Genomic DNA, 27,309 nt, shown 5'->3' on the forward strand with positions numbered 1-27,309 from the left:
CTGCTCTCACTGGTGTTGCTGCAGCAAGGGACCTATTTCATTCTCTTAGCAAATAAACATGGCACACTTCCTGCAAGCATAGTGCCAGGCAGTGGAGCAACAACAGTGCCCAAGGAATCCCTCATTTCTTATTCTGTTCACTGTATGAGTGGTTCCTTAACCATCAGGGTTTCCGTGGTGGCTCAGGTGGTAAAGAATATGCCTGCGATGAAGGAGACCCACGTTCGATCCCTGGGTTGGGAAGATTCCCCTGGGGAAGGGGATAACCACCCATTCCAGTATCCTTGCCTGGAAAATTCCTGGACAGGGGAGCCTGGCTGGCTACAGTCCATGGGGTCATAAAGAGTTTGCCTCAACTATGGAGTAGAAAACCACTATAGGGGTCTTCAAACCTCTTCTGCTGTCAAAATTTTGTGTAGATAGTAATTATACATACTATTTTCATATGTATGTAGATGTTATAATTGATAAAGTCATTACTAATTTAATTCTTATTATGCATTCTTCAGGTGATAACTACTGAAAGTTCTACAATTATGCAGGGTGGTGTATAGTCTGTGAGCAATTGTGAAGTTGATAAGGGTCCTCCTCATTCTTGGCAATGTTGGGAAAACCTCTTCTCTTCATTGTGAGATTGCCAGATTGATGTTGGCCCCAAAAGCCACACTAATAGTTGCTGCTTCTAAAGACAAGGGAGGCCTTTGAAAGTTTGCAACTGCAGAAAAAGCATGATCAGACCTGTGTTTTTTGGAGGATTTCTTTTTATTGTCAATTATCCAGGCGAAGCCAAATGGAATAAATCTATTGAGGAATGCTTATTGTTTAATTACAGTTACTTGGTTCATTTGGTAACACAGTGATCCAAACTGCACTGTACCTAATTCTTTGTTTCTTACAAGATGCTTACAAGAAATTCAAACCATAATTTCTCTGCATTATACATTATTTGAAGCAGTATTTCCAAGTTAGAGATGTCTTCTATCAAAAGTCAGCAATTAAAAATAGGTTTCTAGCTTAACCTTGGCCAGATACTTTGAAATGAAACAGTGGGAGCAATGAAAACAGAGCCTTGTCAGGGTAAATGCATATGCTAGGAGGGAAGCATTTGGTTTACATGTCTGCAGGCTGATTTGATGTTTATATGTTTGGATGAACTTTCATTTTAGCCTCATGTTTGCAAGTCTAGTTTTCTCTGTTTGAACTTTTAAATTTGATCTTGATATAGACTATGATAAAGCAAAGAACAGTTGTATGAGAGATATGGGAATATATACTTAGTATCAAAGAATCCTTCTACTGATACTTAATGCTGAATGGTTTTAGGGTAGCAATACATACATTTTAAGACTTGAGAGAGACAGAAATCAACATACTCAGATTTTAAAGGCTAAAGCCATTACCTCTTTGTAAAGGATTTCCAGAGCCTTTTTGCCTTGTATACGTGTACTTGGGGATTCTCTGTGTGATGTGTATTCTCTTCCTTTACAGTAGTCTTTCCTGCTCAGAAAAGCCATTACTCTGAAGATTATAACTAGTCTCTGATTCATTTCCTCACACTAACTATATACAAACCCTTGAGGAATTATCCTATATCATTGCTATGTTTTGATCTTTGATGTTGCTGTCAGGCAGAATATCAATATAGAATTGTAAGAGTTGTTGGCGTTTGCATTTAATTCAACCTGTGTGGTACTGGCAACGCTGTGAATATTCGTTCTTTGGCAGGACATATGCTTCTGACTTCGTTGCTGATTCAGATTTTCCGTGCATGTGGGTATGTGGTAGCTCTTGCTCAAGCAGCTAGCTGCTCCATTGCTAATGTTTCCCAGTTGCCAGATGGTAAATATGCAGCCACAGTTTTCCAGACAGTATTACTGTCTGGGCAGGAATGGATGCACATTATACATTTATTTGGGGTACTTTTTATCTCTGAGACCTTTAAATGAGATCCGGTTGCAGCAAAATGGCTCTCCTGTTGTTAATTGGCTTCTGTGAGTCCTCTGGTTTCTATCAGTACATTTGTTGTGCATTTATTCACCTTTCGGGGATATCTTCCCTTGTTACTACACTGGTTGCTAGTCAGATAGTCTCAATTATGCTCCTGCTAAGATTCACTCTGGTCCTGATGACCTAAGAAACTGCAACCACTGAAATCTACGTGATTATTCATGTGTTTATCCTCCAGGAGCCAGGAGATTATGATGTTGAGACATACTAAATGTTTATGTGGAAGTCACTCAATCGCATTTAAATTGACCTTTTTTTGTTTTCTTTTTCTGTTTTTCTACTTTTTTTTCATTATTATTACTAGAAAAGTTGAAATAATGGTTCTTTGAACTTATTTAGAAACTTCTTATTGAGCTGAAAGACCTGACATATATTAGTCAATTGTTATTATAAAATACATTTGGGTTGGAAAATATGACACAATTGTCATTATCTTCAGATTATCTTTGTAAAATGAGATACTTCTTTTGAAATGTGCATGAAAATAAATGCAATTTAATATCAGTTATACTGTTCTTGAGAAGTTGGGCAGTTGATGACAAGTAATGTTATTATTTACTAAGGAAGCACGATGTTCTAACACTGAATTTAGGTCTCTAGGATCATTACCTGATATTATGATTGTTGTTTAGTTGCTAAGTTGTGTCTGACTCTTTGCAACTCCATGCACTATAGCCCACCAGGCTCCTTTGTCTTTGGGATTCCCAGGGAAGAATATTGGAGTCAGTTGCCATTTCCTTCTCCAGGAGTATCCCTTACCCAGGGATTGAACCCACATCTCCTGCATTGTCAGGCAGATTCTTTACCATTGAGTTACCCGGGAAGCCAATGTTACGATTACAATGACCTTGTTAGGGAGTTATCACCATGGTGTGAGGAAGCTGAGGCTTAGGGAGTTTCTGTAAGTGGGCCATGGTCTTGCTGCTATCAGAAGCAGATGTAGAATAGACTCTCAAGCCAGTCTGATATCTAGTCCTCTAATGTTAACAATTGCAATACTGTAGGAAACATTGTTTGGATGTATTATATATACATAGATGTATAGATGGAGAAGGAAATGGCAACCCACTCCAGTATTCTTACCTGGAGAATCCCAGGGACAGAACAGCCTGGTGGGATGCCGTCTATGGGGTCGCACAGAGTTGGACACGACTGAAGCGACTTAGCAGCAGCAGCAGCAGATATATAGTAACCATTTCAATCACTGAGTATGGTTTTGAAACCATACCAATATCTGTGTCATTGAACATGTACTTTAATGCTAATCTCTTTTTTACAACACTCCTCTGCTTTGCCATGTATTTGTCTCACACCACACAATTGTTCTCATTTCCCTAGCTATAAAATAACACAAAGTAAATATTACTTATAGATGGAAATAATGACTTCATCTAAAATCATGCGTTTCCTCCTCACATGATGAAATGTTCCTCAAATGAAGAACTCTTCATTTATCTAAGATCACAAGCTAGGTCACATTGCAGCTTGAAGTGGTCATGCTGGGTATTTGCACTTCCCAACTTTTACACATGCTCACTGATCTCCAACACAAGTATCTGCTTCAGCCATACAAACCTCAAGATCCTTCCTGATGTTCTTCCTGGTTTGGCTTCCATGGAAAACATTTGACTCTCCAGCCTCTCATCAATCTATGTATCTTCTACATTTGCTCCCCAGTTCTTAAGAAATTATTATTTAATTTTTGCTTCATTCCATGTGCTCTCTAAACTATCAGATTGTGTATGTATATACCAAGTTGTGGTTGTATTTCTTTTTACATGGAACCTTGAGGGTTTTCCTAACGTTTTGTGTATTTGTATTTCCTTCACGATAGCTATAATTGAGCTGATTACTGTTGATACTTGCTCTTTGTTTAATGAGTTGCTTTAGGTGTTTTAAGTTTAGAGGAAAATGAAATAGCTAGTATAGTTATAAAGTTAATTCACAGAAATTAGACATGAAAAGGAATCACGAAAATGACCTATTTGATATGTTTGTTCTGTTCTAGCATGGGTTATTAAAATATTAATAAAGCATCTTTCTGTCTAAACTAAGCAAAAAGCTGTTAATGTACTTATTGGGACATAGTCCAGAAATATTATCATGAAGTTCCAGCTTTGGGAACAGAAAATACCCTAGAAATCTGCTTAGTGACTGGGTTTGTGTTTTCAGTGTACCATGACTAATTAAACACATACGAGTAAAGCAGGAAGGAAACCATAAGGTCCATATGCTCAAAGGGCCTAAAGTAATAAGCTTCGTAGCAGGAGGGTAATACCTGAGCAATGATAACCTCGTCTTTGTCATTTAGTCTCTACATCATTGAATAACATTTGATTATACAAATTAAAGCTATTTGAAATTTTGTTTTTAACTTTTCTATCATTATGAAATTGAAAAAAGAAAGGTTTTCTTTCTATTGACTAATTATACCATCCTCTCTAAATTGTAACTGGAAAACCTTTTCTGAAGAGTGGAAATTATGAAACAAAAGCTTTCTTTCACTTAAATACTTCATTTACAACTTCTTGTACATGAGAAAAAAATAGTAAATTATAGACTAAAATTAGAATATTAAAAATATTTCTTAGATCTTGCCTGATAGCTACATTCAGGCTTTCCAGGTTGCTCAGTAGTAGAGAATACACCTGCCAGTGCAGGAGATGAGGGTTTGATCCCTGGCTTGGGAAGATCTCCTGGAGGAGGAAATGGCAACCCACTCCAGTATTCTTGCCAGGAAGTTTTATGGACAGAGGAATCTGGTGGGTTATGGTCCATGGGGTCGCAAAGAGTTGGACACAACTGAAGCAACTGAGCATGCACGTGACAGCCACGTTCAGCAGTGTGTCCATATGGAAAACGGATGAGGGTAGAGAGCAGAAATGTGGGCCACCCAAGAACATGTTCCTTTTGCAGACTGGAAATCTGTTCTTCCCCTGTCCTGCAAGAGAGTATGAGCACACTTTGGACCCATAGTTACTTTTGATTGCTTTTTATTGATCCTCTTTCTGGCATTTTATAGTTGCTTGCTGGTCTTATTCCACTGTTAATTGGTGTGTAGATATGAAGGTGTAGATACCTTATCATTTAGATGGAGTTCACTAAGCAATTTGGACCTACTGGCGATAGTGGCCATTACCTAAGGATCTGGACTTTGAAGCTTAATGCAGGGACCATATGAGACGCTGAGTCTTCTCCTTTAGGGAAGGGATAGGAGCGTGTGGGTAGGCCTGGGAGTTTTGAAAATAAGGCAATAAGGCTGTGTATGGAAATTTTATAGCTAAAGGAGTAATGAACTTTGAGGCCTGACTGCTCAGCGACTATGATCCCCTCCTTCCTTTTCTCATAGAACCTACGTGCTGTTCAGCATCTTGTTGCATAAAGTCATGTGTCATAGGGGAAACCATCCTGTCCTTTGTTTCAGAGATGTACTGTTTGGTCTAAAGATAGTCTTTTCTCCCTTGCTGATGATTGCTTTAGGGTATGACTGAATTCTGGCTGTTGGGATGCAAGGAGAAAATTTTTGGAGGCTTGAGGGAAATTTTTTTAGACTCTTAGAGAAGCCTAAGGAAAACCATTTTCACTCCCATCAGGAAAATAGGAAAGTCTCCATTCCTTCTATATCAACAAAAACCAAACTAACCTCCAGATGAAGTCCACACTGATGACAGCAAATGAAAATGGTGCAGAAACCCCACATTCTTGAGACAGGGAACCGGGACCTTGATTGTTAAGCACATGGGAGATTGAGACAATAATGTCCTCATTGTTTAAGACTTGATTTAGCATTTTCTTTATCAGTCTTTTCTGGCAAATTCTTTCTTTGGACAGATACATAAAGGGCTTAAATAAATCTCAAGGAATTTTTGTTACTTTGTCAACTCTGTCACTGGCACAGGATGGAAGTTAACGAGGGTAAAGATGGATCATCAGACCCTATTTGGTTCTAATTATTTTTTCTTCTTTTTTTTTTTTATTTTTTAACTTTACAATATTGTATTGCTTTTGCCATATATTTGACTTAAGGTAGAGCAGTGTGTTGAAAGTGGAAGGACATAGGATTGCCTGAAGAAGTTCAAAAGGGTAAGAAAAAAAAAAATCTCAGCACAACTCACAATTAAACTTTGGATGAGTTCTAATTGCTTAAAAAGTGCTATGGGTGAGTCGAGTTTGGAAATGGAAATCAGGAAGCCAGTACTGATGCTTCACTAGTACTGATGCTTCACTAGTAATGTATTTATTTGCTATGAAAGTGATAAATATAATTCTTTGAACATCAATCTCCTCTTCTTAAAATGAGAAGTCTGGAGTAGATGCTCTCTGAAGTCCCATCTATATCCAGATTATTTTGAATAACACTAGAAATTTCTATTGAATAATTTATGGCATACTTATCTATTTAATACTTTGTTACAGAGGGGTTTTGTTCCCAGTGGGCTGATTTTTAGGATGTTATTGAAATGATGTTTATAAACCACAGTGACAGTCTATACTGTTTATTTTCTGTTGAAACAAGGAATTTTACTGTGACTTATTTACCTCATCCACCCACCCACCTCCTAAAAATACCTTGAAAGGCCTGAAACCCTTTTATATTATCATAAACTTAAAATTTTTTTTCTAGTTTTTAAATTATGAAAGTATGGTAACATATTTACAGGAGACTTGGAAAATACAGGACAAAGTTACATATAGCTCCACTATATATTAAAATTATTTTTAAAGTAGATAAATTAATATTTTTAGTTGATGTTTCTTGTGGCTCAGCTGGTAAAGAATCCATCTGCAATGCAGGAGACCTGGGTTCAATCCCTGGGTTGGGAAGATCCCCTGGAGAAGGGAAAGGTTATCCACTCCAGTATTCTGGCCGAGAGAATTCCGTGGACTGTATAGTCCATGCGATTGCAAAGAGTTGGACACGACTGAGCAACTTTCACTTTCACTTTTTTTTCACTTCCCATATAAAACTCTCAAAAATTAATAGAATGAATATACAGAAAAATAGAGGCATATAATAGACCTGAAAGGTACCATGAACCAATTAACATAATTAAAATTTATATAATTTTCACACAACAGTAGGATATAAATTCTATTCAAATTCTCCTAGACTATAAACTAGAAGATGCTGGACCATATCCGGGGACATAAAACAAGGTGAAAAAATTTTATGCTCTAAAGTTATTAAGATCATACAGAGCTGTTCTCTGATCACTGTGGAATTATGTCATAAACTTTAAAAAAATTTTAAACTTTTTAATACTAATTAAAATTATTTCAGGCATAACTTAACCCAGAGAAGGTATTTCTCCTGTTATCCCTATTAAGGTTGGCTAATACCAATTAGTTAGACAATTATAGAAGGATCTAAATAATGTATTTCAGTTACATGTCAAGAGATATTTTATGAAACAGATGTAGAGTATGGATTACATATGTTTTTATTTATTGTTCAGTGGTAAATGTTTGCCATCCTTTCTAGCAGTTGAACATTAGGTTACAGACTGAGAAATAAATATTGATGATAATCAAAATGACACTAGTTCTGTTGCTCGTTAGTGATTAAGTACATTGTTTCTGTGTGTATGCACTCTATATGGAATAGATTAAAAGTCTGTGTAAGTTATTTACTGTAAGCAAATGGTCTGATTTAAGAAATAATTGATATTTGTTGAAGAATATGAGCACTGGTCTTTGGTTTGCTAATATTTAGTGTTTATACTATTTCTAAATGTTTCTTAGTATAAAGAAACGTTGTTACATGTGTGAAGGAAGATAATTATACATAGGTTATGGAATAACAAGTATCACATTCTTGCACTAATTTAATAATTTATGCTTTTTTTTTTTTTGACTCGGGAAAAGTGCTCTATTTTCAAATGGAATGTTTTTTTGAAAAAACAAAAATGTACCATAATGAAAAAGCTTGGACTATAGCAGTGAAAATTGCCAATTTCATGCCATTAAGTTTCTGTTTTTGTTTTGTTGCATTTGATACCACATAATTTGTTTTGTTTATATCTTAAACCTTGAGACTTGGTGAAGACACATGATGATTAACAAAATTCATGAATTTGACCTGTTTATCATTATCTGTGTATTCTTACCCCTGTAAATTTAGTTGTGGTGATAACAAGACAGATTCTAATTATTTATTAGAACATTTTATTGGATATTAAGTATTCATATTAATATATTTTAATTGGAAAATAAATATGTCTTTAAGGTCTGTAGTTCATATTCAGTTTTTTCGGTTAAGAAGGTCTTAAATTTTAATGTAATAGTTTCTTTAAAATACTTCCCATATACCTCAACCAGTAAGTAACATTGCGACATAAGCACCTAATGAGATTAGAAAAATTAGGCAAACACTTATGATTTGATCAATAAATCTGCCATTATCATTATATATGAAGCACAGCATTCTCGAATATAACAGAGAACATAGCAGGTACACTCTTATATAATGTATTTGTTGCCTTCTTATATCTCTCAACTGAATTTTATTACTAATTAAGGGTTATAGACTTGTATAAAAGATTATATTGCTTTTTCTCAGCCCTTTCTAGCTATATGTTAAAACCACCTGCAGGCCTTTCAAGGTATACTAATGTCTGGGTCTTGGGTCTTACCCCAAACCATTAAATCAGAGTCTCTCAGGGAGGGGTCAGGAAATGGAATTTATCGCTCGAATTCCCCAGGTGATGATAATGTGCAGCATGGGTTGAGAACCTGCAGTCTATATGGTCCAACATATTTATAAAGTTATTATTATAACATTTCATTTGACTAAAACTTTATATACTTCTGTGAATTATATATTTATTTTTTTAAAAACCTAAAAATTTTAACAACCTTTCCTTTGATTTATAACCTTATGATTTTATTGCTGATGTTCAGAAAGCATAGCTTTTTTTCATATAAATATGTTCAATGAATGCAGTCTTTCCAAATTGTAATGGCCACTATTACTGGTCATTCTATGGAGAATTCTCTGCTGATGAAAATTAACATCAAGAATAGGTTTTTTGTTTATTTGTTTGTTTGTTTTTTAAAGAGATTTCTGAAATAGCTCTAGATGTTATTTACCACACAAATATATGGGAAAATATATTACTTTCCTATTGCTGAACTTCCCTGATAGCTCAGCTTGTAAAGAATCCACCTGCATTGCAGGAGACCTATTTTCGATTCCTGGGTCAGGAAGATCTGTTGGAGAAGGGCTAGGCTACCCACTCTAGTATTCTTGGGCTTCCCTAGTGGCTCACCTGGTAAAGAATCTGCCTGCAATGTGGAAGACCTGGGTTCGATCCCTGGGTTGGCAAGATCCCCTCGAGAAGGGAAAGGCTACCCACTCCAGTATTCTGGCCTGGAGAATTCCATGGACTGTGTAGTCCATGAGGTCACAAAGAGTCGGACATGACTGAACGACTTTCACTTGCAGTTTCCTATTGCTAATGTAACTAGCTACTAATGGCATAAAACTTTGAGACTTAAAACAACACTGTGTAGTATCTTATAGTTTCTAAGACCAGAAGTCCTCAGATCAAGGTGTCAACATGGTTATGTTTCTTTTCAAGGCTTTAGGGGAGGGTCTTGACTTTGCTTTTCTAGCATAGGAAGGCCTCCTGCTTTCCTTGCTGTGGGCTTTTCCTCCATCTTCAAAGAGCATTGCTTCAGTATGCTTCTACTGACACACCTTTCATTCTAAACCTTTTTCTACCCTCTTGTAACTACTCTTGTGGTTGCGTTCACTTCAGCCAGATAATCTAGGGGAATCTTCCCATTTTTAGATCCTTAATTTAAGCACATCTTGCCATGTAAAGGAATAATTAGCAAATCCACAATTTCTAGAATTTGAATAAGGGCACCTTTAGGAAACATGATACAGTCTACCACTAGCAACTTTGAGTTATTTTCTTAATATCAAATTAAGACTTTGTAAATTCTTAATTTCAAAATGCAGCTTTTTTTTTTTTTTGGTTTATCAAAGAATACAATGCTAAGAAACAAACAAAGAGAAATGGAAGCTCAGCTGGTAAAGAATCTGCCTGCAATTCTGGGGAGACAGTTCGATTCCTGGGTCAGGAAGTTCCCCTGGAGAAAGGGATATGCTACCCACTCCAGTAGTCTTGGGCTTTCCTGGTGGCTCACACGGTAAAGAATTTGCCTGCAGTGCAGGAGACTTGGTTTGATTCCTAGGTTGGGAAGATCCCTTGGAGGAGGGCATGGCAACCCACTTCATTCTTCTTGCCTCGAAAATCCCCATAGACGGAGGAGCCTGGTGGGCTGCGGTCCATGGAATCTCAAAGAGTTGGACATGCCTGAGTGACTAAGCACAGCACAGAGTTTTAATGGAGAGCATGACAGGAAAAAAAAATGCTTTAACAAAATTAAAAATTATTCAGGGAACTGTATAATGTGATCTGAAAACTTTGAATCAAATAGAAATATTTTAATTCATTATTTTGTATTACTTCTTTTACTGTTTCAGTATGCAATTACAGTTTGATTTTCCAACATGGTGTCAAAATTGATGTAAGACCTGAGACACTCCAAGATACACACAATGATTATAATTCCTTATCCATGTCTTTATATCCTTTGTCATAAATGGAGACTGAACCAGATTTATGTAGGGTTTTATGCCTAGGTCATGCAATGAAATTAATGCTCTTCATGTTGCTATAACAGTATAATGAGTGTATGATGTTGTTGTTGTTATTAGTGGCTAAGTCATGTCCAACTCTTGTGACTGCATGAACTATAGCCTGCCAGGCTCCTCTGTCCATGTAATTTCTCAGGCAAGAATAATGGAGGGTATAGCCATTTCCTTCTCCAGGGGATCTTCTCAACTCTGGGATCAAGCCCAGGTCTCATGCATTGGCAGGTGGATTCTTTACCACTGTACCAAATGCACAATAAATATTAGTTATCATTGGCAGTAGTTTAGCAGCTTTATCTTTAAAAATGCTTACATAGACATTTTAGTAATAGCAAATTACTGTCTCTTGGTAGATAGATGTATCTTCTAATATACATACACTCATTGAATACTTTTATGTGTCACATACTCTTAGTAATATCCTGAGGGAGATATAATTATGTAAAAACAAGTCATTGATATTCTGCCTTCAACTGGTATATAAGATCCTATTTAGGAAGGAAATTTAAAAGTACTCTGAGAGATCCCAAAGATGATTCTGGTTCAGAGAATAAAAAGTTGTTGATAATACTGTATATATACTACATTTTTTTTCCTTAAAACCAAAGGAAAATGGTTTATCCCACTATTTTCCCAGTAATTCATGTAAGATCGTGTGTGTTTGCATGGATGTTTTCATTAGTCTTCATATTCCACCAGTTCTTTAAATTCTAAAGCATTATAGGCATAAGTATGAATCTTCAGATATTCTGCTCACAACTGTACTTCATATGGTTTTGGAATAACTAATATCCCATTTTGGGCTTCTCCCTAAACATCCCCAGATGCCAGCAGGGAAAAAACAATCATTGCAAGTGCCATACTATTCTTCGTGTATGTCAGTTCCATCTGTCACTGTCCTGTGGTACATTCTGCGTTGTTTCTTAGGTGCCGGAGTCTTCCAAGTAACTACTCCGTTCCTAAATTCAGCAGCCACACTGCTTCATCAGCAGCCAAAGAGAGGATCTCAAAGCTGCCTTTAAAAGCATTCAGATGTTTTAAACAAGTTCGAGTCAAATTGGAAGTTGGTCTTTTTCTTCCCCCTCTCTACTGGACAACAGCCAAGAAACCTTTGTTAATCTCCTCTCTGTACTGTTTATATTTTCTTGAACATATCTTCTCTCTTATGAGTTGATGGAAGAAGTTAGTGTAGTCAGTGTATAGAAAGATAAAACAAAATTTACTTGGTAGTTGCAGTGCTTGGAAAACCACAATTGTTTAACACGTCCACAAAAATTCCGAACAAAATAACTCTTCATTTGATGACCCATGTAATAAGATTCCCAGCTTTCATAAAATTATCATGTATTTACTGTTGCTATTTAGCTCTTACTGTGCTGTGCTTAATCACTCAGTCCTGTCCAACTCTTTCGGACCTCATGGACTGTGTGTATGTAGCCCACCAGGCTCCTTTGTCCATGGGGATTATCCAGGCAAGAAGAGTGGAGTGGGTCGCCAGGCACTCCTCCAAGGGATCTTTCCAACCCAGGGATTGAACCCAGGTCTCCCTCATTGCAAGGCAGATACTTTACCATCTGAGCCATCAGGGAATCCTGAGAATACTAGAGTGAGTAGCCTGTCCCTTCTCCAGAAGATCTTCTTGAGCTATGAATCAAACTGGAGTCTCCTGCATTGCAGGTGGAGTCTCTAACAGCTGAGCTTCCAGGGAAGCCCATCTCCTACTATAGTTTTATTTAAAAGGAAAGAGATTATGTGAAGAAGAAAATTAGCATCTTTTGTCTTTAGGAAGTGTTTTCAAAATTAAGTGTTCTGGGTTTTTAAATCATTTGCCTTTGAACTTTTTTGTTGTTTTTGTTCAGTTGCTAAGTTGTGTCCAACTCTTTGTATCTCCATGAAGGGCAGCATGCCAGACTTCCCTGTCCTTCACTATCTCCTGGAGTTTGCTCAAACTCATGTCCATTGAGTTGATGATGCCATTCAACCATTTCATCCTCTGTCACTCTCTTTGTCTCCTTCCCTCAATCTTTCACAGCTTCGGGTTCTTTTCCAATGAGTCAGTTCTTCACATCAGGTAACCAAATTATCGGAGCTTCAGCATCAGTCCTTCCAATGAATATTCAGGGTTGATTTCCTTTAGGATTGACTGGTTTGATCTCCTTCCTTGCTGTCCAAGGGACTCTCCAGAGTCTTCACCAGCACCACAGTTTCAAGCATCAATTCTTTGCACTTAGCCTTCTTTATGGTTCAACTCTTACATGACTATTGGAAAAACCATAGATTTAACTATACAGACTTCGTTGCCAAAGTGATGTCTCTGCTTTTTAATACATTGTCTAGGTTTATCGTACCTTTTCTTCCAAGGAAAAGGATCCAGTGTCTTTTAAATTCATGGCTGCAGTCACTATCTGCAGTGATTTTGGAGCTGAAGAAAATAAAATCTGTCACTGTTTCCACTTTTCTCCATCTGTTTACCATGAAGTGATGGGACTAGATGCCATGATCTTTGTTTTTTGAATGTTGAGTTTTAAGCCAGCTTGTTCACTCTCCTCTTTCACTTTCATCTAGAGGCTCTTTAGTTCCTCTTTTCTTTCTGCTGTTAGAGTTGTATCATCTACATATATGAAGTTATTGATATTTCTCCTGGCAGTCTTGATTCCAGCTTCTGATTCATCCAGCTCAGCATTTCACATGATGTCCTCTACATAAAAGTTAAATAAGCAGGGTGACAATATACAGCCTTGATGTACTCCTTTCCCATTTTTGAACTGATTCATTGTTCCATGTCACAGTTCTAACTTTTGCTTCTTGACCTGCATACAGGTTTCTCAGGAGTCAGGTAATGTGGTCTGGTATTCCCATCTCTTTAAGAATGTTCTACAGTTTGTTGTGATCCACTCAGTCAAAGGCTTTGGCATAGTCAATGAAGCAGAAGTAGATGTTTTTCTGGAACTCTCTTGCTTTTTCTGTTTCAGTGGATGTTGGCAATTTGATCTCTGGTTCCTCTGCCTTTGCTGAATCCAGCTTAAACATCTGGAAGTTCTCAGTTAATGTAATGTTGAAACCTAGCTTGAAGGATTTTGAGCATTACCTTGCTAGCGTGTGAAATGAGTGCAATTGTATGGTAGTTTGAACAATCTTTGGCATTGCTCTTTTGGGGGAGTGGCCGAAAACTGACCTTTTTCAGTCCTGTGTAGCCACTGCTGAGTTTTCCAAATTTGTTGGCATACTGAGTGCAGCACTTAACCAGCATCATCTTTCAGGATTTGAAATAGCTCAACTGGAATTCCATCACCTCCACTAGCTTTGTTCTTAGTAATACTTCCTAAGGCCCACTTGACCTGACACTTCATGATGTCTGGCTGTAGGTGAGTGGCCACACCATTGTGGTTATCTGGGTTATTAAAACTTTTTATTTTTTTGGTATAGACTTCAGTGTATTCTTGCCATCTGTTCTTAATTTCTTCTGCTTCTATTAGGTCCATGCCATTTCTGTCCTTTATTGTGCCCATCCTTGTATGAAATGTTCCCTTGGTATATCCAGTTTTCTTGAAGTGATCTCTAGTCTTTCCCATTCTATTATTGTCCTTTATTTCTTTGCATTGTTTACCTTAAAAGGCTTTCGTTTATCTCCCTGCTCTTCTCTGGAACTCTGCATTCAGTTGGATATATCTTCCCCTTCCTCCTTTGCTTTTTGCTTCTCTTCTCAGCTATTTGTAAGCATCCTCAGACAACCCCTTTGCCTTCTTGCATTTGTTTTTCTTGGTGATTGTTTGAGTTGCCTGCACAGTGTAACAAACCTCTGTGCGTAGTTCTTCAGGCACTCTGTCTATGGGATCTAATCCCTTGGGTCTATTTGTCACCTTCACTGTATAATCATAAGGGATTTGATTTAGGTCATACCTGAATGGCCTGGTGCCTTCCCCTACTTTCTTAAATTTAAGCCTGAATTTTACAGGAAGGAGCTGATGATCTGAACCACAGTCAGCTCCAGGTTTTGCCTTTGCTGACTGTATAGAGCTTCTCCATATTTGGCTTCAAAAAATATAATCAGTCTGATTTCAGTATTGACCATCTGGTGATGTCCACGTGTAGAGTCTTCTCTTGTGTTGTTGGAAGAGGGTGTTTGCTATGACTAGTGTGTTCTCTTGGCAAAACTCTGTTAGCCTTTGCCCTTCTCTTCATGTTGTACTCCAAGGCCAAACTTGCCTATTATTCCAGGTTATCTCTTGATTTCCTCCTCCTTTTGTATTCCTGTCCCCTATGATGAAAAGGACATCTTTTTCTGGTATTAGTTTTAGAAGGTCTTGTAGGTCTTCATAGAACCATTCAACTTCAGCTTCTTCTGCATTACTGGTTGGGGAAAAGACTTGGATTACTGTGATGTTGAGTGGTTTGCCTTGGAAACAGCATTCTGTCGGTTTTGAGATTGTACCTAAGTATTGCATTTCTGACCCTTTGTTGACTGTGAGGACCGCTCCATTTCTTCTAAGGGATTGTTGGCAACAGTAGTAAATATAATGGTCATCTGAATTAAATTCACCTATTCCTGTTCATTTCAGTTCACTCTTTCCTAAAGTGACGATATCTCCTTTTGCCATCTCCCACTTGACCATGTCCAGTTTTCTGATTCACGACTTAACATTCCACGTTCCTATGCAAAATTGTTCTTTACAGCATCAGTCTTAAGACACATCCACATTTGAGTGTCATTTCTGCTTTGGCCCAGCCTCTTTATTCCTTCTGGAGCTATTTCTCAGCTTTTCTCCAGTAGCATATTGGATACCTATCAACCTGGGGTAACTCATCTTCCAGTGTCATTTTTTTTTTTTTACCTTTTCATATTGTTTATAGAGTTCTCGAGCCAAGAATACTGGAGTGGTTTGCTAGTCCCTTCTCTAGTGGACCACATTTAATATCCAAATATTTGGGGATTTTCAAGATGTATGTCAGCCAATGATTTTTTTTTTTTGTATAATTATAGGCAAAGTATATACTTCATATGATTTCAATTTTTCAAAATATTTAAAGTTTATTTGAGGACCTGGGATGTGGTGTATATCTTCTTGGTGAATCAACTTCCTTATCGCTATGTAATGCCCTGTTTATGGGAATTTTCCTTTACCTGGTGGCTCAGTGGTAAAGAATCCATGTGCAATGTAGGAACCCAGGTTCAATCCTTGAGTTGGGAAGATCCCTTGGAAAAGGAAATGGCAACCCACCCCAGTATTCTTGTTTGGGAAAACCCATGGTCAGAGGAGACTGGCGTTCTACAGTCCATGGGGTCACAAAAGAATTGGACATGACTTATTGACTCAACAAAACATGGTCGTCTTTATTTGGATTTAATACTGTTATTATAGTTTCCTTTTGGTTGGTGTATTCATGGTTGATTTTTTTCTGCCCTTCATTTTAGTTTTACCCTAACAATATTATTTTATTTAATATTGGTTTCTTGTAGGCAGTATTTTATTTACTTATTTTTTAAAATCCAAATTGTTTTATTTTCTTTTTTGTTTGTGTAGACCATTTATATTTAATGCAATTACTGACATGGCCAAGCTTGCATCTACCACTTACAATTGTTTTGTGTTTGAATATCATTTTTTGATTCTTTTTACTCTTTTATACATTAATTTGGATTGTTTAAGAATTTCTTAGCATTCCAATTTAATTTATACTTTATTAAAAACATTTTTAATGAAGTATAGTTGATTTACAATATTGTGCTAGTTTCAAGTGTATTGGAGAGTCATTCTTTCTAAAATATACATATTTTTTCTGCATCAGTCTCTTTCTCTCCTTCTTTTAGAGCTCTAAGAATATGCATGTCAGATTTCATATTTATATTGTCCTCCAAGTTTCTGGGTGGCCTCCCTCGTAGCTCAGTCGGTAAAGAATCTGCCTGCAATGCAAGAGACCCAGGTTTGATTCCTGGGTTGGGAAGATCCTCTGGAGAAGGAAATGTCAACCAACTCCAGTATTCTTTTCTGGAGAATCCCATGGACAGGGGAACCTGGAGGGCTATAGTCCATGGGGTCGCAAGAGTTGGACACAACATAGCAACTAAACCACCACCACCAAGTTCCTGAGACTCTACTGTCATGATTCAGTCATATTCCTTCTTTTGTTCAGATTTCAACATTTCAGTAATCTATCTCCACAGTAAGTCTTTGCTCTATTGACCTTGATTTTTTTTTTTTTTTTAAGTTGAACTCATCCACCCCAAGGTCTTTCCTTACAGCTCAGTTGGTAAAGAATCTGCTTGCAATGCAGGAGACCCAGGTTCAATTCCTGGGTTGAGAAGATCCCCTGGAGAAGGAAATGGCAACCCGCTCCAATATTCTTGCCTGGAGAATCCCATGGACAGAGGAGCCTGGCAGGCTACCGTCCGTGGGGTCGCAAAGAGTCATACATGACTGAGCGACTAAACCACCACCATCCATACCAAATTTCCTTTCTTGTTTTTTTAAATTACAAAATTTCCCTTTTTAAAAATTATTTTAATTATTGTTTTAAATTTGTTGTAAATACATACAGCACAAAATTTAACCATTTTTAAGGATGCACCTCTGTGGCATTAAGTATATTCACATTATTGTACAGCCATCCTTGCATTCCATTTTTCATCTTGGAAAACTGAAACTCTCTAATGCATTAAATATTAACCTCTCATTGTTCTTACCCTGAACCTCTGGCAACAGCCATTCTGCTTTCTATTCCTATCAATTTGACCATTGCAAACTACCTTGTCTGAGTAGAATCATACAGTAGTATTCTTTTTATGACTGGCTTATTTCACTAAGCATAATGTCTCCAGGTTCACCCATGTTGTAGTGTGTGTCAGAATGTCCTTTTTTTTTTAAGGTTGAATAATATTTCGTTGTAGGTATATATCACATTTTATTTATCCATTCATCTGTTGATGGTTGCTTCTACCTTTTATTATTGTGAGTAATACTGTTATGAACATGGTTATATAACTATCTCTTCAAGATTATGGGCTTCCCTGGTGGCTCAGAGGTTAAAGCGTCTGCCTGCAATGCGGGAGACCTGGGTTCGATCCCTGTGTCGGAAAGATACTGTGGAGAAGGAAATGGCAACCCACTCCAGTATTCTTGCCTAGAGAATCCCATGGATGGAGGAGCTTGGTGGGCTATAGTCCATGGGGTCGCAAAGAGTTGGACACGACTGAGCGACTTCAGTTCACTCACTTCACTTCAAGATTATGCTTTCAGTCATTTTGGGTGTACTATAACCATAAGCATTATAAAACTGCTGGATCATATTTTTAATTTTTTAAGGAACTGCTACACCACTCTTCCTAGCAGCTGCCCTGCTTTATATTCCCACTGACAGTGCACAAGCATTCCAATTTCTCTATATCGTTACCTATACTTGTTATTTGTTTATTAATCTTTTGCTAATAGATTTCCTAATGGATGTAATTAGTGTCGTACTTTGGTCTTGATTTTCATTTCTCTGATGGTTAGCATCTTTTCAATGTGCTTATTGGCCATCTGCACATATTTGGAACTATGTCCAAGTTCTTTGCCTGTGTTTTAGTTGAATTGCAGTTTATGGTTTCTTTGATGAGATATATATCATTCACTTCATTTTGAGAGTTTTTATTCTCACTTTATGGGATGTGGTTGTCATACATGCTTAAAAGTTTTTGATAATTCCACCCTCTGGGTCATCTTGGTGTTGGTGTCTATTTATTTTCTTTTGTCTTGACAGTTCTTGAGATTTTTCTGCCTCTTTGAGTTCTTGAGTTCCTGTTGTTGTTCAGTCGCTAAGTCATGTCAGACTCTTTGCAACCACATGGACCGCGTGCAGCACACCAGGTTCTTCTCTCCATCACTATCTCTCAGAGTTTTCTCAAATTCATATCCATTGAAATTCTCTATTGCATTCAGTATATTTTAAGTATTATACTGTGGCATTCTGTATCCCACTGAAATGCTGCCAAAAATGTTGATTTGTTTTGGTTTGACAGTGTATCCACCTAGTTGTATTCAGATTGCAAATCCTACCTTGCCTCCTGAGGGCTGTGGTTTCAAAGTCAGTTTAGTTTTTGAAGCTTTTGCAGTGTTATCCAGTCATCTCACATGTGTGCCATCACATGTGAGTCTGGGAAAAGTCTGGGACCTGAGCAGTGTTCTGCATCAAAGTTCAGTTTTCAAATCTTTTGCAGTGTTTATTAGAGTCAGTATATACATGTGCAATTTTCAGAGTTTACCAAGACATTATACACAGGTTTAGAGGGGACTCTCTTTCTCCCCCTCTGTCATCTGTGTGGTTTCTTTGCACTCTTGGCTCTCAGGGACTTCTGTGAATTTGTATGTCCAAAGGGTGAAGACTTCGATTGCTGTTGCTGAGTTTTGTTATGTGTGCATGCGGGTGTTTAAGTCGCTTCAGTCATGTCCGGCTCTTTGGAATGTTATGGACTGTAGCCTGCAAAGCTCCTCTGCCCGTGGAATTCCCCAGGCAAGAATACTGGAGCGGGTTGCCGTTTCCTTCTCCAGGGGATCTTCCTGACCCAGGGATTGAACCTGCATCTCTTAAGTTTCCTGTATTGGTGGGCGTGTTCTTTACCACTAGCACCATCTGGGAAGCCCTATTGCTGAGTTTTGGATAAAGGAAAATATTCATAAGAAACATTTATATGAAATTTTTGTACATTGTAGAAATTCTAGATATATCTGTTAAGTAAATCTTATATATGGATTTTTTAGGATAATTTACTTTTAGGATAAAAAACACAACTTCCACCTAATTGGTGAGTTCATTTTTCCAATAATGAGAATATGGAAAATGATACAACTGTCTATGTTAAAGCAAAGTCTGGTTTTGTATAAACCTTGGATTTGAGACATAGTATTGTTTTGGATGAAGTCAAAGTTCAGAAGCTTTGGGGTTGATTAAAAAAAAATTCAATAACTTTTAGTCCAGAATGACTCATAGTAACAGGCAAAATGATTTTCCCCATTGTTTAAGCTGTCATTCTGTTTCTTCGATTTAAATATTTTATTATCCTAATGGAATTCTTTTTAGTTTCAATAGAAATGGAGATGAAATTAGGATACTTTAGAGAGTACTGTGATTTGAGTTTGTTATATTTAAAACTGAGCAGTTTCAGATTTCTCAACATCAGGTTTAAAATTCTTCCAGTTTTTCAATTTCCCTTTATGTATGTTTACAAATCCATTTTGTTCACTCTAATGTTAAAACTGTGCCTGTGAAAACCATTTCCACTGGTTTCCATTTACTGCCTAAAAATACAGTACATTTCCACCAAGCCGTATGAGCGTATAACTATAAAGAATTCCCAGATGTTCAAAAAACAACAAAAATTATCTCCTGTTGTCTCAGTTGGAGACCTGAAGTGTATCTTATAATTGTTTTTAAAATGTATAGAAATGTTTACAACTTAGTTATTTTATCCATAACCAAGTAGAATGAATATTATGTTATAGACTATTTTGATCTTAACTTGAACTTTCTCTTTTTGGCTGCACTGTGTCTTCATCGCTGCCCGTGGGATTTCTCTAGTTGTGGTGTTCAGGCTTTTTATTGTGGTGACTTCTGTTGCAGAGCATGGTCTCTGGAGCTCCCGGGGTTCAGTAGTTGTGGCTCTGGGACACAGGCTCAGTAGTTGAGACCCATTGCTCCGCAGCATGTGGAAACCCCTAGGACCAGGGATTGAACCCACGTCCCCTGCATTGACAGGTGATTCTTAACCACTGGGTCACCAGGGAAGTCCTTAACCTGAATTTTTTTGCTGAATAATGTAAGAGCTACTTTGAAATCCTGTTTGGAATGTATTAATTGAGAGATATGTCTTCTAAATAATTAAAATTCATTGATCTTTTTCTTTAAAGAATTCCATATAAACATCCATGGTTTCCACTTTAAAAATTAAAATTATGCAATTTAAGGACTTTGTAGTTGCTTGGGTACTTCATGGGAAAAAATAAAATTAGAACTGGGTACTATTATCTTCCTCTAATTCTGTGACTCTTTAAAACTCAGTTTCTCTTTTTCATTTAATAATTTTTCCTTGTGATTATATGCATGAAAGACTGGTGACTTCTGAGGTATAGCTGATTTTAGTTGGAAGCAAATTTTTGAACAGGGATTAGTAAATTACTGCTCATGGGCAGGATCTGAAGAGTGCTTGTTTTTAATAACTAAAGTTTTATTGAAATGCAGTTACGTTCATTCATTTGTATTTCCTATGGCAACTCGCATGTTAAGAGCAGAGTTGGTAGTTGTAACAAAGATCATTTGGCTCATAAAACAAAATACTTATGACATCCTTCTTTACAGAAAGGATTTGCTCACCCTTACTCTGTAAGATGAAGGTTTCCAATCATGACTCTTGCATTTTCTCCTACATTTGGAATTATTATATAACTCAGTTTTCTGAGTTACATTAGGATGTTGCTATCAAGCCATAACTTACTTTAACTGAAAGTTTGTTTGCAGTGTTTCATTGGTTCTATAGCTAAGAATTTAAGCTATTGCCAAGACTGTTGCTATTTTAGAAGTATATATTCACTTTGCCTGATTTTCGTATTGTTGCCATTGAAAAAAACATTTATCTCAGTAACCACCTTCTTACATCTTTTTGTTTATTATGTTGACTTTGTTAAATTGGCAGCCTAGCTTTAACTTCACTTATTAATTCAATAAATATTTAATCAAACTTTGTTATGCTCATCTTTGTAGTTTTTAGGTTACATAAAAGCAGCGTTTGTTTGTTTGTTTGCCATGTTTTTGTATAATAAGAGAGGATGTAAAATTCATAGGGTGTGATTAAGTAGAGCTATTGTAACTCATGGATTGTCTGTTACAGAGATATTCCAATGCATATATGCCCATTTTGTAAGTAGTTTTTGTAGAGAAGGTAATCTTTTGATTTACCTAAGAATATTACATGTACTTTTAACCTAAAAACCTGGCAGTATTGCTTAAGATATAACATCTGTTTATTAGTTTATTTAGAAATGTCTTATTGTTCATTATATTTAATGTTAGAGACTTACAAGGTACAATAGTAGACAAAATAGTTTAAAAAACCCAACAAAACTGATAAAATGGAAAAAATAAGACAGAACTTTTTAACTTCACTATAACTTACATTGCATTAGGAGCAGACAGATAGTACTACAGAGCATTGTGGATTTCTTTAGCTAAAAACAAAGCACATCATGGATATCATGAATTTCAATGTTAGAAGACAGTTTTAGTTTCTTAGCAAGAAAAGCATTTCTGTTGTATGTTAGGTATACTGCTGACTGCTTGATAACTATATTGATACTTGTTAAAATGTCTTTACTCACCCCAGGAACTGTTATGTTCCTCTGAAGTGTTCCTTAAATGAGTTGGGTTTGAGACTGACAGGTTAAATATACTTTATCCATCACCTGCATACCTTTTCTAGATCTTCTATGAAGGTGATACATGATAAATATGAGTGCCACAGGTCAAAACATGTATAACTGCACATATGTAATTCAGAAAAGGAAAGCTATTAAGGGGTCTTCATTTGCCTACATTATCAGAATGTGGGTTTCTTCACCACCTAAATGTTAGCAAACTGCTATTTTAAAAACCTGACATAGAAATGTCACATATCCAAACACCATCTATCCAAACACCATCTTTTCAATGATCGTGTTCTTGGGTGAGGAGGCTGTCATTGCAAGAAGAATTACTGTTTCAGATTCCATGTGTTGGAAGGCATTCCTGTCCTCTGCTCTTTACCCTTTCTTGTCCCTAGGCACGCAGTCCTCATATCACATGCCACACTGCTTGGTCCTCAGTTTCCACACTCCGAGGATGGAGCCGACCTCTGCAACTGCCTGGTAACCACCCTTTCCACCCTAACTGCAGCCCCAGTTACAGAACAATGGACCATCAGGCTTCTCAGGGTCCCCTCTGGCCACTTCTCCTCGTATGATTACAGAGAAGTTCCCCAGTGTCTCTACTTTCTGATTTATGATGGGAGGGGAGTTGGCAAGCAATCCTTTCTAATGTGGGCTTCCATCATGGGTCAGACGGTAAAGAATCTGCCTGCAATGCAGGAGAAGTGGGTTCAGTCCCTGAGTCAGGAAGATCGCCTGGAGAAGGGAATGGCAACCCACTCCAGTACTCTTGCCTGGCAAATTCCATTTTTACCCAAATAAGAGTGTGTAGAAGAGCAAACTTCCTCTGCCAGTTTGAGGAGGGAGGTGAAGAAAGGTACTCAAAGGGTGTTTGCAGTAGGAGAGGAGGGAAACTGCAGTACTATTTGTAGCACACCAATACAGCTCAGTTGTGTCCGACTCTTTGCGACCCCATGGACTGTAGCCTACCAGGCTCCTCCGTCCATGGGATTCTCCAGGCAAGGATACTGGAGTGGGTTGCCATTTCCTTCTCCAGGGATCTTCCCGACCCAGGGATCGAACCTGGGTCTCCCGCATTGCAGGCAGACACTTTACCGTCTGAGTTCACCTTTATTGTCTAAGTAGACTACATGAAAGTATTTTTATCAGGATTATCAACAGGGTTGGTGCCAGGAGGATGCCACAGAACAAGTGGACCTGTTAAGAAATTGTGTGTGTGGTGTGTGTTAGTTATACAGTCATGTCCAACTCTTTGTGACCCCATGGACTATAGCCACCAGGCTCCTCTGTCCATGGAATTCTCCAAGGCAGAATACTGGCCTGGGTTGCCATTTCCTACTCCAGGAGATCTTCCCAACCCAGAAATCAAACCTGGGTCTCCTGCACAGAAGACAGATTCTTTACCGTCTGAGCCACCAGGGAAGCCCAAAGTTAAGAATGTGTACCATGCCTTAAATGTCTTTGGCAAGGGAAAAAAATCATACAGGACTACTGACAGAAAGCACCATTTCTAAGAGAAAGTTCTCCTTTGTTGGGGAGTGGGGTGGGTAAAGTTTTGAGGTTAAATCAAAATTAAGCAAATTCTGCAAAATGGACAAGTATATAAAAATACTCAAAACATTTCATTGTTTAAATTTTAATATAAATTAGATTTTAATTATAATGGGCTTGGCAGTCAGTGCTGCATTACATAAAAGGTGGGAGTAACATTTTCAGTGTTTGGTGATGTTGTACAGGTGCCTCTTGATACTCAATAGGGAGAGATTTAAAGATGATGTCCTTTCAGCTAAAAATATATTCTAAAATAAAAAATTGTTACTAAAGTAAAAGTTTACTAATGTTCCAGTATTTCTCCTCTGCCTGCCAGTTTCTAATCATTTGCTAATAAGTTATGTACAGTCCTGTTTGCTTTCTGCCCCTGCAAAGGAAATGGGAGAATGCAGGCAGATAGCACTCTTTAAGCAGGAAGACAAAGAATCAGTTCCATAAGTTAACAGAAGTAATCACAACCACAAATGTTGTTGTTTAGTCAGTAATTTGTGTCTGACTCTTTTGAGACACCATGTACTGTAACCCTTCAGGCTCCTGTGTCCATGGGGTTTCCCAGGAAAGAAGACTGGAACGGGTTGCTGTTTCCTTCTTTAAGGTATCTTCCCAACCCAGGGATTGAACCCAAGTCTCCTGCACTGCAGGTGGATACCACTGAGCCACCAGAGAAGCCAAAAATGAATTAACTGACTACCTAAAAGAAATAAATTTTAAATAACAGGATTAAAAAAAGTAATCACACCCTACATTATAGGATACCCATGATATATACTTTCATATTTTATTTGGTTCTAATAGCATATTTTAATTGAGGGTGTGAAAATTCTCTTTAATATATGGACTAATTAGACATGTTAGCTGCTGGTCACAGAAATTCAAAGCTTCCTAAAAGAAGTATATTATTATCTCTACTGGGAAAGTCATAATTACTTGCTTCTAATTTATTATTAACATTTGTCTTTGTCTTTATTTTCCCTCAGTACAGCCCTACTCATTTTTCTGAATCTAAGGAGAATTCTTTTCCTTTATCTAAGCAGGCAAAAAGACTACTGTTGCAAATAAACTTGTTTGAGCCAGTCGTTCAGAAGAAGCATGTGAATTTTATGGTTTACTTTCCTTTTTTTAAAGACCATGTTTCTTCTTTTTTAAAAAAACTATGTATTACGTCAGGTATCAGTCGCATCACGTGTGGCACCAGGACTCTCTAATTGTGGCGTGCTGGCTTGGTAGCTGCCGCCCGCAGGCGCGCTAGTTGTGAAACTCGGGCTCGAGAGTGTGAGGGCTCCGTCTCTGCGGCATGAGGTCTTGGTTGCCCAGTGACCTGTGAGATCTTAGTTTTCTGACCAGAAATGGAACCCACATCCCCTGAATTGCAAGGCAGACTCTTAACCACCAGCCCACCAGGGAATTCCCTGTTTTCCTTTCCTGATGCCATCCTTGAGAAAGATGTTAGTGAAACGGTGATGCATTTGGGGGCAGAAAAATCTTTGGCTCAGGACCTAGTTATTCTTCAGCAACTGAGTCACACTGTCAGTTAGCTGGACACTAAATATCATTAAGTTTGTTTTTCTTTCTTGAATTTTGAAGCCTTAGTATGTCATCCTTAGGCTACCTATGTTCTTGTTATCTGAGTAACACTGATCTCTTGTAAATGTTTAATATATTATAAAATAATAAAGTGAAGTAATCCTTTACTGCATTATGAGAAATCATCCACTTAGGTATAATTCATTTCCTGACTCTGAGTTTTAGATTATGAATCACTTTAGTTTTAGTTGTGTCCGACTTTTTGTGACCCTGTGAACTGCAGCATGCCAGGCTTCCCTGTCCATCACCAAATGCCAGAGCTTACTTCAACTCATGTCCATCGAGTTAGTGATGCCATCCAACCATCTCATCCTCTGTCGTCCCCTTCTCCTCCTGCCTTCAATCTCTCCTAGCATCAGGATGTTTTCCAGTGATTCAGTTCTTCGCATCAGGTGGCCAAAATACCGGAGCTTCCGCTTCAGTATCATTCCTTACAATGAATATTCAGGACTGATTTTTTTAGGATGGACTGGTTGGATCTCCTTGCATTCCAAGGGACTCTCAAGAGTCTTCTCCAACACCACCATTCAAAAGCATCAATTCTTTGGCACTCAGCTTTCTTTATAGTCCAACTCTCCCATCCATACATGACTACTGGAAAAACCATAGCTTTGACTACATGGACCTTTGTCGGCAAAGTAATGTTTCTGCTTTTTAATATGCTGTTTATAGCTTTTCTTCTAAGGAGTAAGTGTATTTTAATTTCACGGCTGTAGTCACAGTCTGGAGTGATTTTGGAGCCCCAAAAATAAAGTCTGTCACTGTTTCCACTGTTTCCCCATCTATTTTCCATGAAGTTGTGGGACCAGATACCATGATCTTAGTTTTTTAAATGTTGATTTTTTAACCAGATTTTTCACTCTCCTCTGTCACTTTCATCAAGAGGCTCTTTAGCTCATCATCACTTTCTGCCATAAGGGTGATGTCATCTGCATATCTGAGGTTATTGATATTTCTCACGGCAATCTTGATTCCAGCTTGTGCTTCATCCAGCCCAGCATTTCTCATGATATACTCTGCATATAAGCTGAATAAACAGGGTCACTATACACAGCCTTGATGTACTCCTTTCCCAATTTGGAACCAGTCTGTTGTTCTACGTCTGGTTCTAACTGTTGTTTCTGAAGCAACAGAATGAAGGAGGCAGGTAAGGTGGTCTAGTATTCCCATCTCTTAAAAATTTTCAACAGTTTGTTGTGATCTACACAGTTAAAGGCTTTTGTGTAATCAATAAAGCAGAAGTAGATGTTTTTCTGGAACTCTTTTGGTTTTTTGATGAGCCAGTGGATGCTGGCAATTGGATCTCTGGTTAATCTGCCTTTTCTAAAATCAGCTTGAACATCTGGAATTACTCAGTTCATGTAGTGTTGAAGCCTGGCTTGTAGAATTTTGAGCACTACCTTACTAGCGTGTGAGATGAGTGCAGTCATGTGGTAGTGTGAACATTCTTTGGCATTGCCCTTCTTTGGGATTGGAATGAAAACTGACCTTTTCCAGTCCTGTGGCCACTGCTGAGTTTTCCAGATTTGCTGGTATATTGAGTGCAGCACTTTCACAGCATCATCTTTCAGGATTTGAAATAGCTCAACTGGAATTCCGTCACCTCCACTAGCTTTGTTTGTAGTGATGCTTCCTAAAGCCGGTTTGACTTCGCATTCTGGGATGTCTGGCTCTAGATGGGTGATCACACCATTGTGATTATCTAGGTCATGAAGATCTTTTTTGTACAGTTCTTCTGTGTATTCTTTCCACCTCTTCTTAAAATCTTCTGCTTCTGTTAGGTACAGGCCATTCCTGTCATTTTTTGTGCCCATCTTTGCATGAAATGTTCCGTTTGTATCTCTAATTTTCTTGAGGAGATCTCTAGTCTTTCCCATTCTATTGTTTTCCTCTATTTCTTTGCATTGATCTCTGAGGAAGGCTTTCTTACCTTACTTTTTGGAACTCTGCATTCAAATGGGTATATCTTTCCTTTTCTCCTTTGCCTTTTGCTTCTCTTCTTTTCTCAGCTCTTTGTAAGGCCTCCTCAGACAACCATTTTGCCTTTTTGCATTTGTTTTTCTTGAGGATGGTCTCGACCCCTGTCTCCTGTACAATGTCATGAACGTCCAT

At 37.7% G+C, this 27,309-nt stretch overlaps 1 protein-coding gene across 5 annotated transcripts in view; it reads left to right on the top strand.

Moving 5' to 3' along the window:
* The window catches only part of ISPD (isoprenoid synthase domain containing), a 373,438-nt gene that overhangs the window by 267,831 nt on the left and 78,298 nt on the right, over positions 1-27,309 (top strand). For 2 of the 5 annotated variants that reach the window (XM_027540014.1, XM_027540013.1), the window contains one exon: positions 22,458-22,542. The exons of the other annotated variants lie outside the window; for them this stretch is intronic. In XM_027540014.1, the coding sequence (XP_027395815.1) occupies positions 22,458-22,542 (85 nt within the window). The remainder of the gene's footprint in view (positions 1-22,457; positions 22,543-27,309) is intronic. 5 annotated transcript variants of the gene reach the window in all.

This window comes from Bos indicus x Bos taurus, chromosome 4 (genome assembly GCF_003369695.1).
Source record: "Bos indicus x Bos taurus breed Angus x Brahman F1 hybrid chromosome 4, Bos_hybrid_MaternalHap_v2.0, whole genome shotgun sequence".
In the NCBI taxonomy this organism is placed as follows: Eukaryota; Metazoa; Chordata; class Mammalia; order Artiodactyla; family Bovidae; genus Bos; species Bos indicus x Bos taurus.